Source organism: Lacerta agilis, chromosome 3, assembly GCF_009819535.1.
Source record: "Lacerta agilis isolate rLacAgi1 chromosome 3, rLacAgi1.pri, whole genome shotgun sequence".
NCBI classification, from domain to species: Eukaryota; Metazoa; Chordata; class Lepidosauria; order Squamata; family Lacertidae; genus Lacerta; species Lacerta agilis.
The window spans coordinates 37,530,431-37,542,598 of record NC_046314.1 but is presented as its reverse complement, the minus strand read 5'-3'; the positions used below and the strand labels follow the sequence as shown (position 1 = coordinate 37,542,598).

At 41.9% G+C, this 12,168-nt stretch overlaps 1 protein-coding gene across 1 annotated transcript in view; it reads right to left on the bottom strand.

The window, feature by feature from the left end:
* Positions 1-337: 337 nt before the first annotated feature.
* The window catches only part of SH3BGRL2 (SH3 domain binding glutamate rich protein like 2), a 28,888-nt gene continuing 17,057 nt past the window's right edge, over positions 338-12,168 (bottom strand). Inside the window, exons 3-4 of the mRNA XM_033143288.1 lie at positions 7,186-7,266; positions 338-5,903 (exon numbers count right to left, since the gene is read on the bottom strand). Coding sequence (XP_032999179.1) covers positions 5,889-5,903; positions 7,186-7,266 — 96 coding nt within the window. The 3' untranslated portion in view covers positions 338-5,888. The remainder of the gene's footprint in view (positions 5,904-7,185; positions 7,267-12,168) is intronic.

Here is a 12,168-nt window from a genome sequence, read left to right as displayed (position 1 = left end):
TGTTTCCTCTTCTAAAAACGAGGTGCACCCTATGGTCCGGTGCGCCCTATGGAGCGAAAAATACAGTACTCTTAAATAAATATACTCCTGCAATCCTAGACAGTCGAACAACACAATCCTATGCATGTTTACTCAAAAGGAAACCCCTATGTTTAATTGCACTTGTTCCTAATAAGTAAGTATTTTCTGTTAGCATGAGATACCAAATTACAAAGTCTACAAACCACCCAGGAGAGGCCACAACCATTTCGGTGAGGTCACATTTAGAGAGAACACAGCCTTTTAAGGGACAGATGAGATGTGCCAACAGAATGTGACAAGCACACACAAGCCATTCTCTTCTTCATATGTAGGTTTAATATGACAGTTTAAGCATTAAATATAAAAGTTGTTTTTTATTTTGAAACACAGTACACCTGAGACACATTACACAGGATTCCATCTGTCATATTATTCAACAGAAGATATGGGAATCTTTGTTTGACGTTATTCAGTGCCATAGCTTAATGCACAAAAGAAACAGGCTTTGGGGAGCTGAGGCCGTTGAGAAATCGATACTTGGATGGGCTGCTATATCGTGCCTTAAAGAAGCTTCCATTCCTGGTATGAAATGTGTGGCAGGGAGATGTCACACACTCAGCTTCTTCCAATCACTCTAAGGGCTGTTAGTGAAACTTTTCCTGCTGCCTGGTATTGAAGACACAGGAGCCCAATCTAGGTTGCAGCTCTTGCTCTAAGTGAGTTCAATATGAGCAGGAAGTCAAAATCTGGCAGGTGCAGATTTGTCTGTTCAGCACCAGGACAGGAGGTGCTGGACTCACTGAACTTCCCCCTGACAAGCAGCTGTCAATTAGGCACCATGCTAGGCACCTTGGAGGCTCCCGTGAGATGTTCTAAGGTGTCCTTGTTGTTTTTAAGAATTGACGTGCTCGGTAGATCTGAGCTCTATGAGCCATGCATGCCTCAAGAACGCACCTGGAAATGGCCCACCAAGTCGTGCGCACAGCCAACGGAGCGCATAATGGGGCAAATGCATGCTACGGTGCCTGCAGAAACTATGGCACTATGGTTTAACACTAGGGCTGGCTTGCGGCACTGTATTTGCCGTTCCAAAGGACCTTTCCCAAACATCTGGTTTGCTGCCTTGAACTAGCAGCCAGCGAAATAGCTGAACAGATATGCCACAATGCTACATGTGCATGTATAGGTGGTCCTCCACAACACAAGGTTTATCAGAAAAGCACAAGACTAACATTGGCAAAAAGTGACATAGACAACGTAGAGGAGAAAGGATGGGAGCCATTTATGCAGGACTTGTTCATGTACATTACCTTGGTTACTCAACATTTGGTTACTTGCAGCTGAATATATAATGTGCTTACATTGGAGGGGGGGAGAACCAACATTGTGTTTGAAGTGATGTTGGGTAAGATCAATGCCCTGCTTGTGACACGAAGGCTCTTTCACAGACGCAAGTCACCACCGAGTGCTGCACTCATGCATGTGTCAACAGAGCTTTTAAGAGACTAACTTGGGAGAACTGTAACTCCATACAAGGATGGCTTCTCACTTTGCTTCCAAGCAGATACCTGAACACAAAAAACATACATGTAGCAGCGGCTGTGTTTCCAAATTGTCAGTTTTCACTTTAAAACACACACAGAAACAGTAGCAAGAAAAGGGAAGTCATACACGCCCGCATCTAGCTTGTCCTCTGGTACCTGCACTCAGGGGCAAAAGGAGGCTTGCATTGAGAGATGCAATCCAAACGTAAACACTGGAAATAAACATTGATTTCTTTGTCAATGGTGTAAACAGCTGGCCTGGTCAAAATTAATACTTCTCAGAATGTGTGTAGCCACTTTTGCAACATGAAGGCAAACACCGTGCAGGAGTCCTGTCGATCATCCCCATATCCTCCAGAAAAAGAACATTGGGGGGGGGGGGAGGAACCCATGCAAAGAATGAAAAGGGATAAAGAAGGCGATGGATTGAAAGAGGAGGGGCAGAACATCTTGAGCTACTAGTCGCAGCCAAGGTTAACTTGTAACATGGTTCTTCTCACTGCTTTGGCATACAGCCATGCCTAGGTTTTAGAGTCTCTCAGGTCTGGTTTAGCTTTTTGGTGGTTTTTACCGATTGCAAAAGGATTTTGCGAACTACAACTGAGAAGGGTGAGAAACTGACAACTCCCTTCTCCCAGTGTAAATTGATGCAGCTCTTTACATGTCACAAGTGCTTTGAATAGTAACTAAGGGTGTGATCTGCAAACAGTGACATTCCACTTCCCCAATGAGAGGAAACGTACACCGGGGAAGCTGTCACATATCCTAATCCAACACACGCCCTCTTCCAATGATCGCTTACATGTTTAAGGCTTCAGCACCATAAGCAGGGTCCCACATTGCACAGGAGAAAGGTTCTCTGCTTACCCCTGGGGACCAGGGTGGGATGGGGACAAAGAAAGAGTCAGCGGACTTGCCTTCTCCTGCCCTCTTCTCACATGCTGAAAGCTAAGGTCCTGCTGTTGGGCTTCCCACAGGCATCCAATTGGCCCTTATGAGAAGAGGGTGCTGGACTAGAGAAGCCAATGACCTGATCCAGCAAGCTTTTATGTTCAAAAGTAGAGTTGAACACCTGAATTAGTGAGACCCACTTTCCCTCCATCAGTGCTAATCCCACATAGAAATTGGAAGGGAACATCTGCTTAAGATCTGATGCCAGAGATAAGGAAACTAACTGTGGCTTTGGTGTTGGGACTACAATTCCCAGCATCCTTGACCACTGGCCATAGCGACTGGGGCTAATTCCACAGGGCTAGCCACCACCACCACCCTTATGCAAAGCTAATCCTTGCAGCAAAACTGGCTGGTCCAGAATTTGATAATTCAGTTGTTAATTCCTTTTCTTCCAAATCATAGTGTATCCCAACTTTATGAAACATGGTGATGACTCTGAGTCTGACATGCTTTGAAGTGAAGATAACTTTAGTTGCTCCAACAGAGCTGCACTGATTTATGCCTTTAAAAGGATGTGGCCCACTTTTATGAACACAACTATTTTTCTGTCAGATGTGACTGTGCATGGGGGGAAAAACACTTTTTCTCACAATTAATAATATCAAGTGATCACATGAAGAGGGTGTATTTTTACACAGATCAAAGCTAGTCTCAAACTACTGGAATATTTCCCATGGAGATACTGTAGATTAATTTTCCATATTAATTTTCCTGATAAGAGCACATCCTGGGAGGGGCTGTGAAACAACAGGACAGGCAGGACAAGAAAGAGATAAAAATAAATGAGTGTTTAGTGGGTTTTTTAACCACCAACTGAAAGGAATGCATTCTAATGCTCTTTTACATAAAAGAAAACCAGAAGGCTGCAATATAATGAAAATAAAACAGAAAGAACTCAAGCACCTTACAAAATTTTAATATAAAAATGAAAGCCAAACTCTGCATTAAAAATCAAATAGCATTCACCAGTGAATTTATAGAGCTGATAAAGGCATGAAAACAGGGCACCTTTTGAACTATTCTTGCATTCTAAGAATACACTCCCCCACCCACACACCCCACATAAAACCCATTAAGGCATCTTAAATGATGTGCCTTCTGCTTATTACAAACGCCATTATAATTAAAATTAACTAGACTCCAAAGAGCTGCTCAAGGACTTGCATGCTCCTGGTGGAATGGATGGAGCACAGTGGATTTTTAAGCTACCATCCCCACACGTCCCAGAAGAGCAGACTTGTTCTGCCCCCTACAACAAAACTGCTTTCAAAACTTCCCTGAGCTATGAGTAACAAAATAGGGCACATATACAATACTATAATCATCTGTGATTTTATCATTAAAGATTCCATAGCACCTTCCTCTTTTCCTTTCCCTTTAGTACTTTTAAGACCAACACCTGAACTATTCTATTGCCCTGATACAGAGGATCTGATATGCACACAAGGAACACACCCTTATCAAAATTAAAAAGGAAGCCCTAGCAAATGGTGGGATAAGTGGCATATTCGCTCCTACAACAAATATGTGAAACCCTTTAGCCCCAGTCCAAAGCTAGTTAAGCCGTATTCAGGTCTTCATATCCTGTGTAAGCAGGTGAGGCAGACTGCAGGGATGAGTGCCCTAGATCTGATCCTGTTCTCGTAGCTCCCTGTGTGTTGGAGAGGGAGAAACAGATGGAACAGGGACTCTCCTGTACTTTTGGGAGCTTTTTACACATTTCAGAAAGCTAGAAAGTCAAGGCTGTGGCACATGAAACCAACAGGAAGCTCCCTGTTTCATCCATTCACTCTCCAAATTGTAACAGCAACTGGGTAGGGTGGGTTCATCGTTGCAGCCCTCTGTCACATGTTTACGCTTAATAAGAATGCCTGAAGAGGGCTTACGTCATGCTTAAACGCCCATTAAAATGAACGAGAGTCAAGCAAGAGACAACCAGCTTCTTCCACTGATAAGTTATTAACTTTCTCTTGACTGTGAACTTTGTCATGGATCTGGGAAAGGCTCATGTGCACCTCATGCGAGCTTTAAATCAGAGCATCCATATTTTTGAGGGGGTACTTGCGCTTCAAACAATAAATATTCAGTTGATAAGTGGTCTTTTAAAACCCAGCTAGGCTGCAATGCTATGCACCTATTTAACTCACTTCTGAGTAGACATGCATAGGATTGTGCTGCTGTTTTTTGGTCCCACACTTTTCATTTAGATGCCTCACATATTCACAGAATAGGCTATCCATACTGCCAAGTATAGCTATTTGGGACTCTGAACTGGAAGACACTAAACACACTAGTCCAATCCAGCACTATTATGTAAAGTGATACATTTTATAGGCAAAAATATAATGCTTCTTTCTATAGGAACCCTCCCCCCCCCCATACCCTTCCACTTTTAAGGCAATAGAACTATTAATCTACTTAAGGTTCTGGCTTGTATGCTTTTACAGGCTCCGATTATACTGTATTACATGGCACACTACAGATTTTAACCTTTGTTCTACAATTAATCTCGCTGACAGCAATAGGGTTTTTAAGTAATATCAATGCTTCTAAGGTAGGGGGGGAGGAATCTGTAATTCATACAAAACATTTTTGGCAAATGCACGTAATGTAGCTCAAAATGGCAGACATGCCCGGTGTTCTCATCAAGAGGTAAGGTCCATTTTGTCAGCTTCACATTTTAGAATCTACTTGGCAGCTAATTCTCTTCCATCAAGCTGCAATTCAAAGCAATCTATGAAGTACATGCAAAATGGCTGTTGTTTTAAGAACTGGCTGCTGAATACCAACCAGAGGGGATGTGAGATTTGATTCCCCGCCCCCTCCAGATAGAAAGATAATACCAGGCCACATCTACCACAATAAGCACATTTCAGCACAATTAGCACATATTCTGTTGGAGTGGTATCTTTGCAGCTCAACGCTGCTGACTTTAGCATTTAACTGTGTTCAAGAACAGCAGGTTAACTCTCAGCTCAGAATGCAGTAAACATCTGAAACTCTGACAATGCTCACTGTACAATCAGATTCAACACACCCACCTGTCACTTTCAGAATGGAAGTAATGTCTCAAATGTGGCATCAGAGACTGTTAGGGTCAATGGTACCCAAGCACCCACCTCAGATATGTTTGCAAAAAGAAAAAGGGAAAAGGAAGGACACGCCCCGCCCATCATTACCATTTTACCATCACCATATACCCAATTTTTGTAGCTACTGTCTTATTTCATATTTTCAGTGTCAAACGAAATAGTAATGGTGCATATTGGTGTGCATCACAGTGATCCACTACGGAAGCCGTTGTGTGCTGGACATCAAGAATTTCATTCACCCAGACAATGTGCTTGCTGAATCCTCAAGGAACTTTTCCTAAGGCTCCGACTCCTGTTTTGTTTTTTGTTTTTAAAAAAGAACCAACAATTATAGAGTTATTTCTTTCAAACACTTATTTTACCTTACAAAAATTACTCAAAAGTGACGAACCACACACAACATTAAAATAATAAAGCATCAAAAGCATCAAAATACACATTTTTTAAAAAAATAATTGCAGCAATGTCACAACAAATAGGCATTTTAAACAAAAACTTCAGCAGCAGTTGAAAACAGAAAATTAGAAACACCTGCTCTGCTCATGCAGACTCCCTGTGCATTTTAGAACCCTTCAAAAGCACATGGGAAGCCTACATGAGAAGAACAGGCTCGTGCTTTGGCCCTCCAGATGTCGCTGAACTACAACTCCCATCAGCCCCAGCATGCATAGCCAAGGAACAGGATGAAGGGGATTGTAGTACACGGCCACAGGCTCCCCAGCAGTGGTATAGAGAGTCGCCCACCATTTAATGGAGAATGACTGGGAATGGGATAGAAGGAGCAGGGCAATTGCACTCATCCTCTCTACTTCCTTTTCCATGTGATTAACAGTGGGTGGAAGAAGAAATGCATTAATAGGGCTTACATATCATAGTTTGTGTACGAAACAAAATAAAAAATTCCTTCCAGTAGCACCTTAGAGACCAACTAAGTTTGTTTTTGGTATGAGCTTTCGTGTGCATGCACACTTCTTCAGATACACATATAGTTTGTGTAGCTGAGGCTCAATTGCCTCTATGCCAATCCCAACTTTTTTTAAAAAGATAGCATGGAGGATGGTTATCACTAATGGTCAATAGGCCCAACAAGTTAAGAGAGCCCAGAAAGGTGCCTCATAGGAATAGGCTCTAAGCTTTATCTGCTCACTAAGAGGACGCCAAAGGAATCAGCTATGACTCCAGGTCACATACAAAGCAAACTGTGACCTGGTTTGGCAATATTCCCAGGAAATCCAGTAAGTTTGCAACACAGTAAGAGATACACATATTTCAATTTCTTTGATATTTTATTAGTATCAAACCCTAAATTTAAAAAGAAATTAAAAAGTAGCTGAATTAAAAAATCAATTACACTACTTGGATTTAACTGGGTACATTTTGACTTTAAGTGTTTATAAATTATGAAAAAAATAACCAATTGTCTTTTTTTTTTTTAGGTTCAAGCTAAGATGTTGCCGAAAATCCCATACCCTTTTATTCATTTTTCAAATCACAGAGCACGCCGTCTATTCCAGAAAGAAAATATACATTGAAAACTGCAAGCTGAATCTCATTAAGCCTCATATCATATTCACCTTTGATGCCAAATTAGGTTTCAATCCAAGAAACGTAAAGACAGTGTTGCTTTCCTTGGCTTCAAAAAATGAGTCATAATCCTAGAGAAAGGGGAAGAGAGGGGGGAAAGGTAATTATTTTTAGAGCTTCATACCACTGATACTGTATCAGAGTTGCAGTATAATCATGCTTACTGATATATAAAAGAGTAACTTTATAATAGTAATGGAAGGTTAATTCCAGTTTACCCATCATTTGAAAATGTGTGTTCTCACTCCTGCTTTGTAATTGATACGAAAAAAGGAGAGAGAGGGAGGGAGGCAGATAGAATAAATTTAGTTAAACCCAGGCCACATTCCACCTGATGATCGGCACCATCAAAGCAATTCAGAGGAGCATAAAGAGCTGTTTATCAGATGAACTTAATCAGATCATTGGTTCATCGAGCATACTGCCCTGAGTGGAAGTGGAGATAATGGTTAATAATTCACAGTAATATAATTACATATGTTCATTGTAAGAAGCAAACAGCTCTGGCATTTCACCAAAAAGCATCGCAGTACACAGCCTACACACAGCTCAGGCCTACTTCCCAAAAAACAGGTTCTGCAGCTTTCTCAGCTATTGGCTTAATTTCAAGTTTCACATGAAAAAAGGAGTAGAGGTTGCAATTTCTGGTTAAATTGCCTGAAAGTTAAATAGTTTTTTAAAAAAATAAGAAGAAGAAGAAGAAAGTAAACAACCTGACAGTTCAGTCCTATGCACGTCTACTCAGAAGTAGGCCCCATTACTCCCAGGCTGGCAAGTTTGTACAAGATTGCAACATAACTTGAGGAGGCACCAAAATGTATAGCTAAGAGCCACCTGTTCCTAAGGCAGGTTTCTAAACGAAAGTTCAATAAATCAATAGCAGGTTTACCTCATAGGTTGCCCCCCCCCCAATGGGCAAGGGATAGCTGATTAATTGGTTTCTTACAGAAATATCAAGAAATATATTCAGAGCCAGCTAGCAAACCTCTTGGTCAGGGGTGTAGCAAGGTAAATTGGTATCCGGGGGCAAAAAAAAAAAAATCGTCACCCCCCCCCACACACATATACATATATATATTACATTAAAAGCCAGATTCCTGGCTTTAAGGAGCAATTAGATTTTGTGGGGTTACAAATGAAAGCTCTCTCTGCACTGCTTTCGGGAGTTGATATTTTGACAAACCCCCTGTGTGTGTTTAAACCACCCTTCAATTCTGTTTGCAGTCTATTGCTTTAGCATTCTGCTAAGAGCCTTATGGTCTGAATAGGGGCTTTGTAGTTAAAAGCTTAAAGAAACAAAAGACACGTCATTCACTACTGATCATGTGCAAACTACATAGGCTAAAAAATTTCCATCCTGCAGCAACTCATCAATCCTTTTTTTTCAGGAAACCCTATTTGTACCTAAGACCAGTTCACTACATGTCTAAAATTGGGCGGTAAGAGGACTGAGCAATCAACCCTGGAGAAGCTGTTCCAAAATCTGGGACCCTTTAATGGTGGTGCAGCCTGCATTTACTTAAGAAACCCCTGTTCAGACCTTGCTTCAGCCACAACCTTGCTTTAGGATGGAGCTATATGTTTCAAACTTGTTTTTTTTGCTGAGATAACATGAATGTGGGGCGGTGGAGGAAGGAGGTACATGCTAGAGAAAAATATGAAAATCCGGCACCCAACTCTTCTCACCTACAAATGTCCCAGAGGTCATTTCCTACCATGCCTGTACTTGCTTCTACATTTGGAGTGGAGCTGTATACATGCACACAATGTTTAAAAATGACCTGGCAAGAACCAACTGGTAGGAAAGGGGTTAATTCTGTCCCACAAATTTTCTCTACTCTTGCACCATATTGCAAGGGAGCCTTCTGCACATGAAGTTTGCCCTTAGATTAGCCTACTTTCAGCCTCTTCTCTGCAATAAGGGAATAACATTGATCTGCTTTACAAGAGTGTTGTAACAATTAAGGGCATAATGTATCCAAAGCTCTTATAAATGCAAAGTAGCATGTTTAGGATTACCACTTGACCCTCTCAACAGATCTCAGCCAACACTTTTGTGCATGCCTTGTTAGAATCCACACTTTTTCTATTTGGACTTTAATAAAATAAGTAGAAAATATCACATTCACATTTGTAGATACATATTAAAGCAAGAGAAAGTATTAAAAAAAGGAAGCCAGTTAAGTTCATTATGTTTGCCAAAATCTAATAGTTTTTCAGGTACTTTTTCCTAGCGCTGACTTAAGCTTTCCGCACATGGAACTGTTAATGTATTTTCACACATTTATATCCCACCTTTCTTCCATCATGGAACTCAAGGTGGTGTACAAGAGGTTTCTAGGTCTCCCATTCAGGCACTGACCAGACCCAGCCCTGCTTAGCTTCTGCAAAGTGGCTGTATCATGCGCTCTCAGACCATCTCCTGAAGGAAATGAGATTGAGTGAAATATGCCCACCAAATGAGATGTACCACCTGCAGCACAAATGGAAAGGGCATGCAAGTTATTTTGCTAATTACATTAAAAGCATGCAAATTAGTCTGAGAATGTGTTTAGCTTCTCCCCCGGGAGCTCAAGAAGTATTCACTGCAGTAGCGTTATACAATTTGCCAAGGAAATGCAACCTGCACACATGATGACCAAACAGCTGTGCCACTTTACTTGCAAGATGCAGCATATGAACAGGGGGGTATATGGTGGGAAACTTTGGCTAAGTTTGATTGGCTTTGGCTCAGGCTGGCATCTGAATTCCAAAAGGCAACTGAGGCAAAATTCACTGGAGTCCAGCCAACATGAAGCAATTTGCATTCCATGCATCTAAAAGGAAAGCAATATATTCTGCTGTAAATTGCCCTGAAGAAAAAGGCCTCACGTGCCTTTTGAAAAGGCAAAGGGGTTACCAAATGGTTAAATACTATATTCATATTCTTTGGGGATTGTTCTGTCAATTTACAGGATCTACAGTAATCAAGTGCATTCACTTAACTGTTGAAAATCTTCTTCAGGCAAGTGACTAGTTAACAGGATCAATAGCAGAATGCTGCAGTGGAACCTCACAACTCTTGGTAGGTCAACCCCCTCAATGAACTTGCTCCAGGCCCTCCCTGCAAGTGTTTCTTGCTTGGCTGGAATGTGTCCTTCGACTGTGATAATTACCTCACTTATTTGGCTGGAGGATGGAGATATGCATGTTTGTGTAGAAACCTCTGGCTTATTCATGCCATTGCCACATCCACTGCTCTGCCCACCACTAGCATGCTCCTGGAAGGTCGCCCATGAAGGCATATGGCTCATGGACTGAAAAATATTTTTGATGCTGCTGTTGGAAGACTCCAGACACTCCATTCAATCAGCACTGTTGCCAGGGGCTGGGGGGGGGGGTTGCAGTGGGGGCAACATATCCTCAACGGGGGCCCCTCCTTCAAGTGAATGTAAGTGAACTTCTAATACCTCCAAGAAGATATTCCTACAAAAAGCAGGTCTTAACAAGTATCCAACATGCACACACCACCATCTCTTACATGAAAGGAAACCATTTTGTAAGGAAGGTTGTGCTGCACCCACATGCCTTGATTTATCCTTATTCTATCCAAGCAAGCATTACATTACACACAAAATAATGTGATGAAGGGATCCCCAACAGGCAAGGGTGCTTGTTTGCTTTTTAATTAATGATGCCCCCATGGTTTTGATTCTAAAAACTGACACCGATGACATTGGGAGGAAACTCAAGCGTTTTGCAAGCATTATTTTTGAATATTCACAAAAACTCTCAAAGGTTTTTGCAAGTATTTGCTGGGAATATGCAAAATCCTGTATTGTTTTTTATGTAAACTGGGGGGGGGGGTATGAGCACGAGACTCTTTATTCCAGTGTCAAGGGTTTGCCCCATGTTGGGCAAAAGATTCCTGCATTGCAGGGGGTGGTCCTTTCTGGCTCTCTGATTCTATGAAGAGCTTCATGTCCTAAGCAGAACTGTCCTCATTCTGTTCTCCACCCTACCTGCCTACCGGTACAACTCCGCTAAGTAGGATTGGGGGGGGGGGGTTCGGCAAGTAAGGCAACTGTCTTTGATGTGAAATCTGCAGAAGGACCCAAGTTCTACAAGCCCCAGCACACAGAGATCCCACCATCGCATAATGAATGGGCAAACACCTTTAGGCAGAACCATGCAGGCATTGTCCAGGTTTGTTTTGAGCTATACACAAAGTTTGCCTGAAATTACCATATTTTTCCATGTATAAGATTAGGTTTCTCCCCTAAAAAATAATGTCAAAAATTGGGGGGACTCTTATACATGGATATATCTCTCCCCCCCCCTTTTCTTAAATCTGAGTCCCCAAAAATAAGGGGCGTCTTATACATGGGGGCATCTTACAGATGGAAAAATACGGTAATATGTGGAAGCCAAGGTCCCAAAATATCAGGATGAAAAAGTTGTACTTAGATCCTGTTATCACTGCACAGCATCAAAACAAGAAGGCTTCCTTTTAATTAAAATGATTCCACAAAGGGGAGATTCCATCAAATCCCAGGATTTAGCTGAGGAAGCATTTAGCTGTGCTGATATAGCAAAGTGGATGAGAGACTGAGCTACAAAAATCAGAAACTCTCTGGCTTTCAATCTTACTTCTGCCATAAGCAAACTGCTTTCAGCCTCAGTTCCCTTGTCCATCTGTCTGTCCCACCTTTGCAATTTGAGAGATCAACCTACTGACTTACCTAGTATAAGTGGCGGGAGAACCTGTGGTCCTCCAGGTGATACTGGACTCCAGCTCCCATCAGCTGCAGCCAGCATGACCAAGGATGATGGGAATTGTATTGCAGCCCAGCAGTATCTGCCAGGCCACAGGTTCCCCATCCCATATGCAAGAACTACAACAGGAACATTCATGAATGAGCATTCAGGTATAACAGCATCCCTACTGAAGCAACAGCTCCTTCCTTGGCAGTTTCAAGAGCAGAATTCTGGTC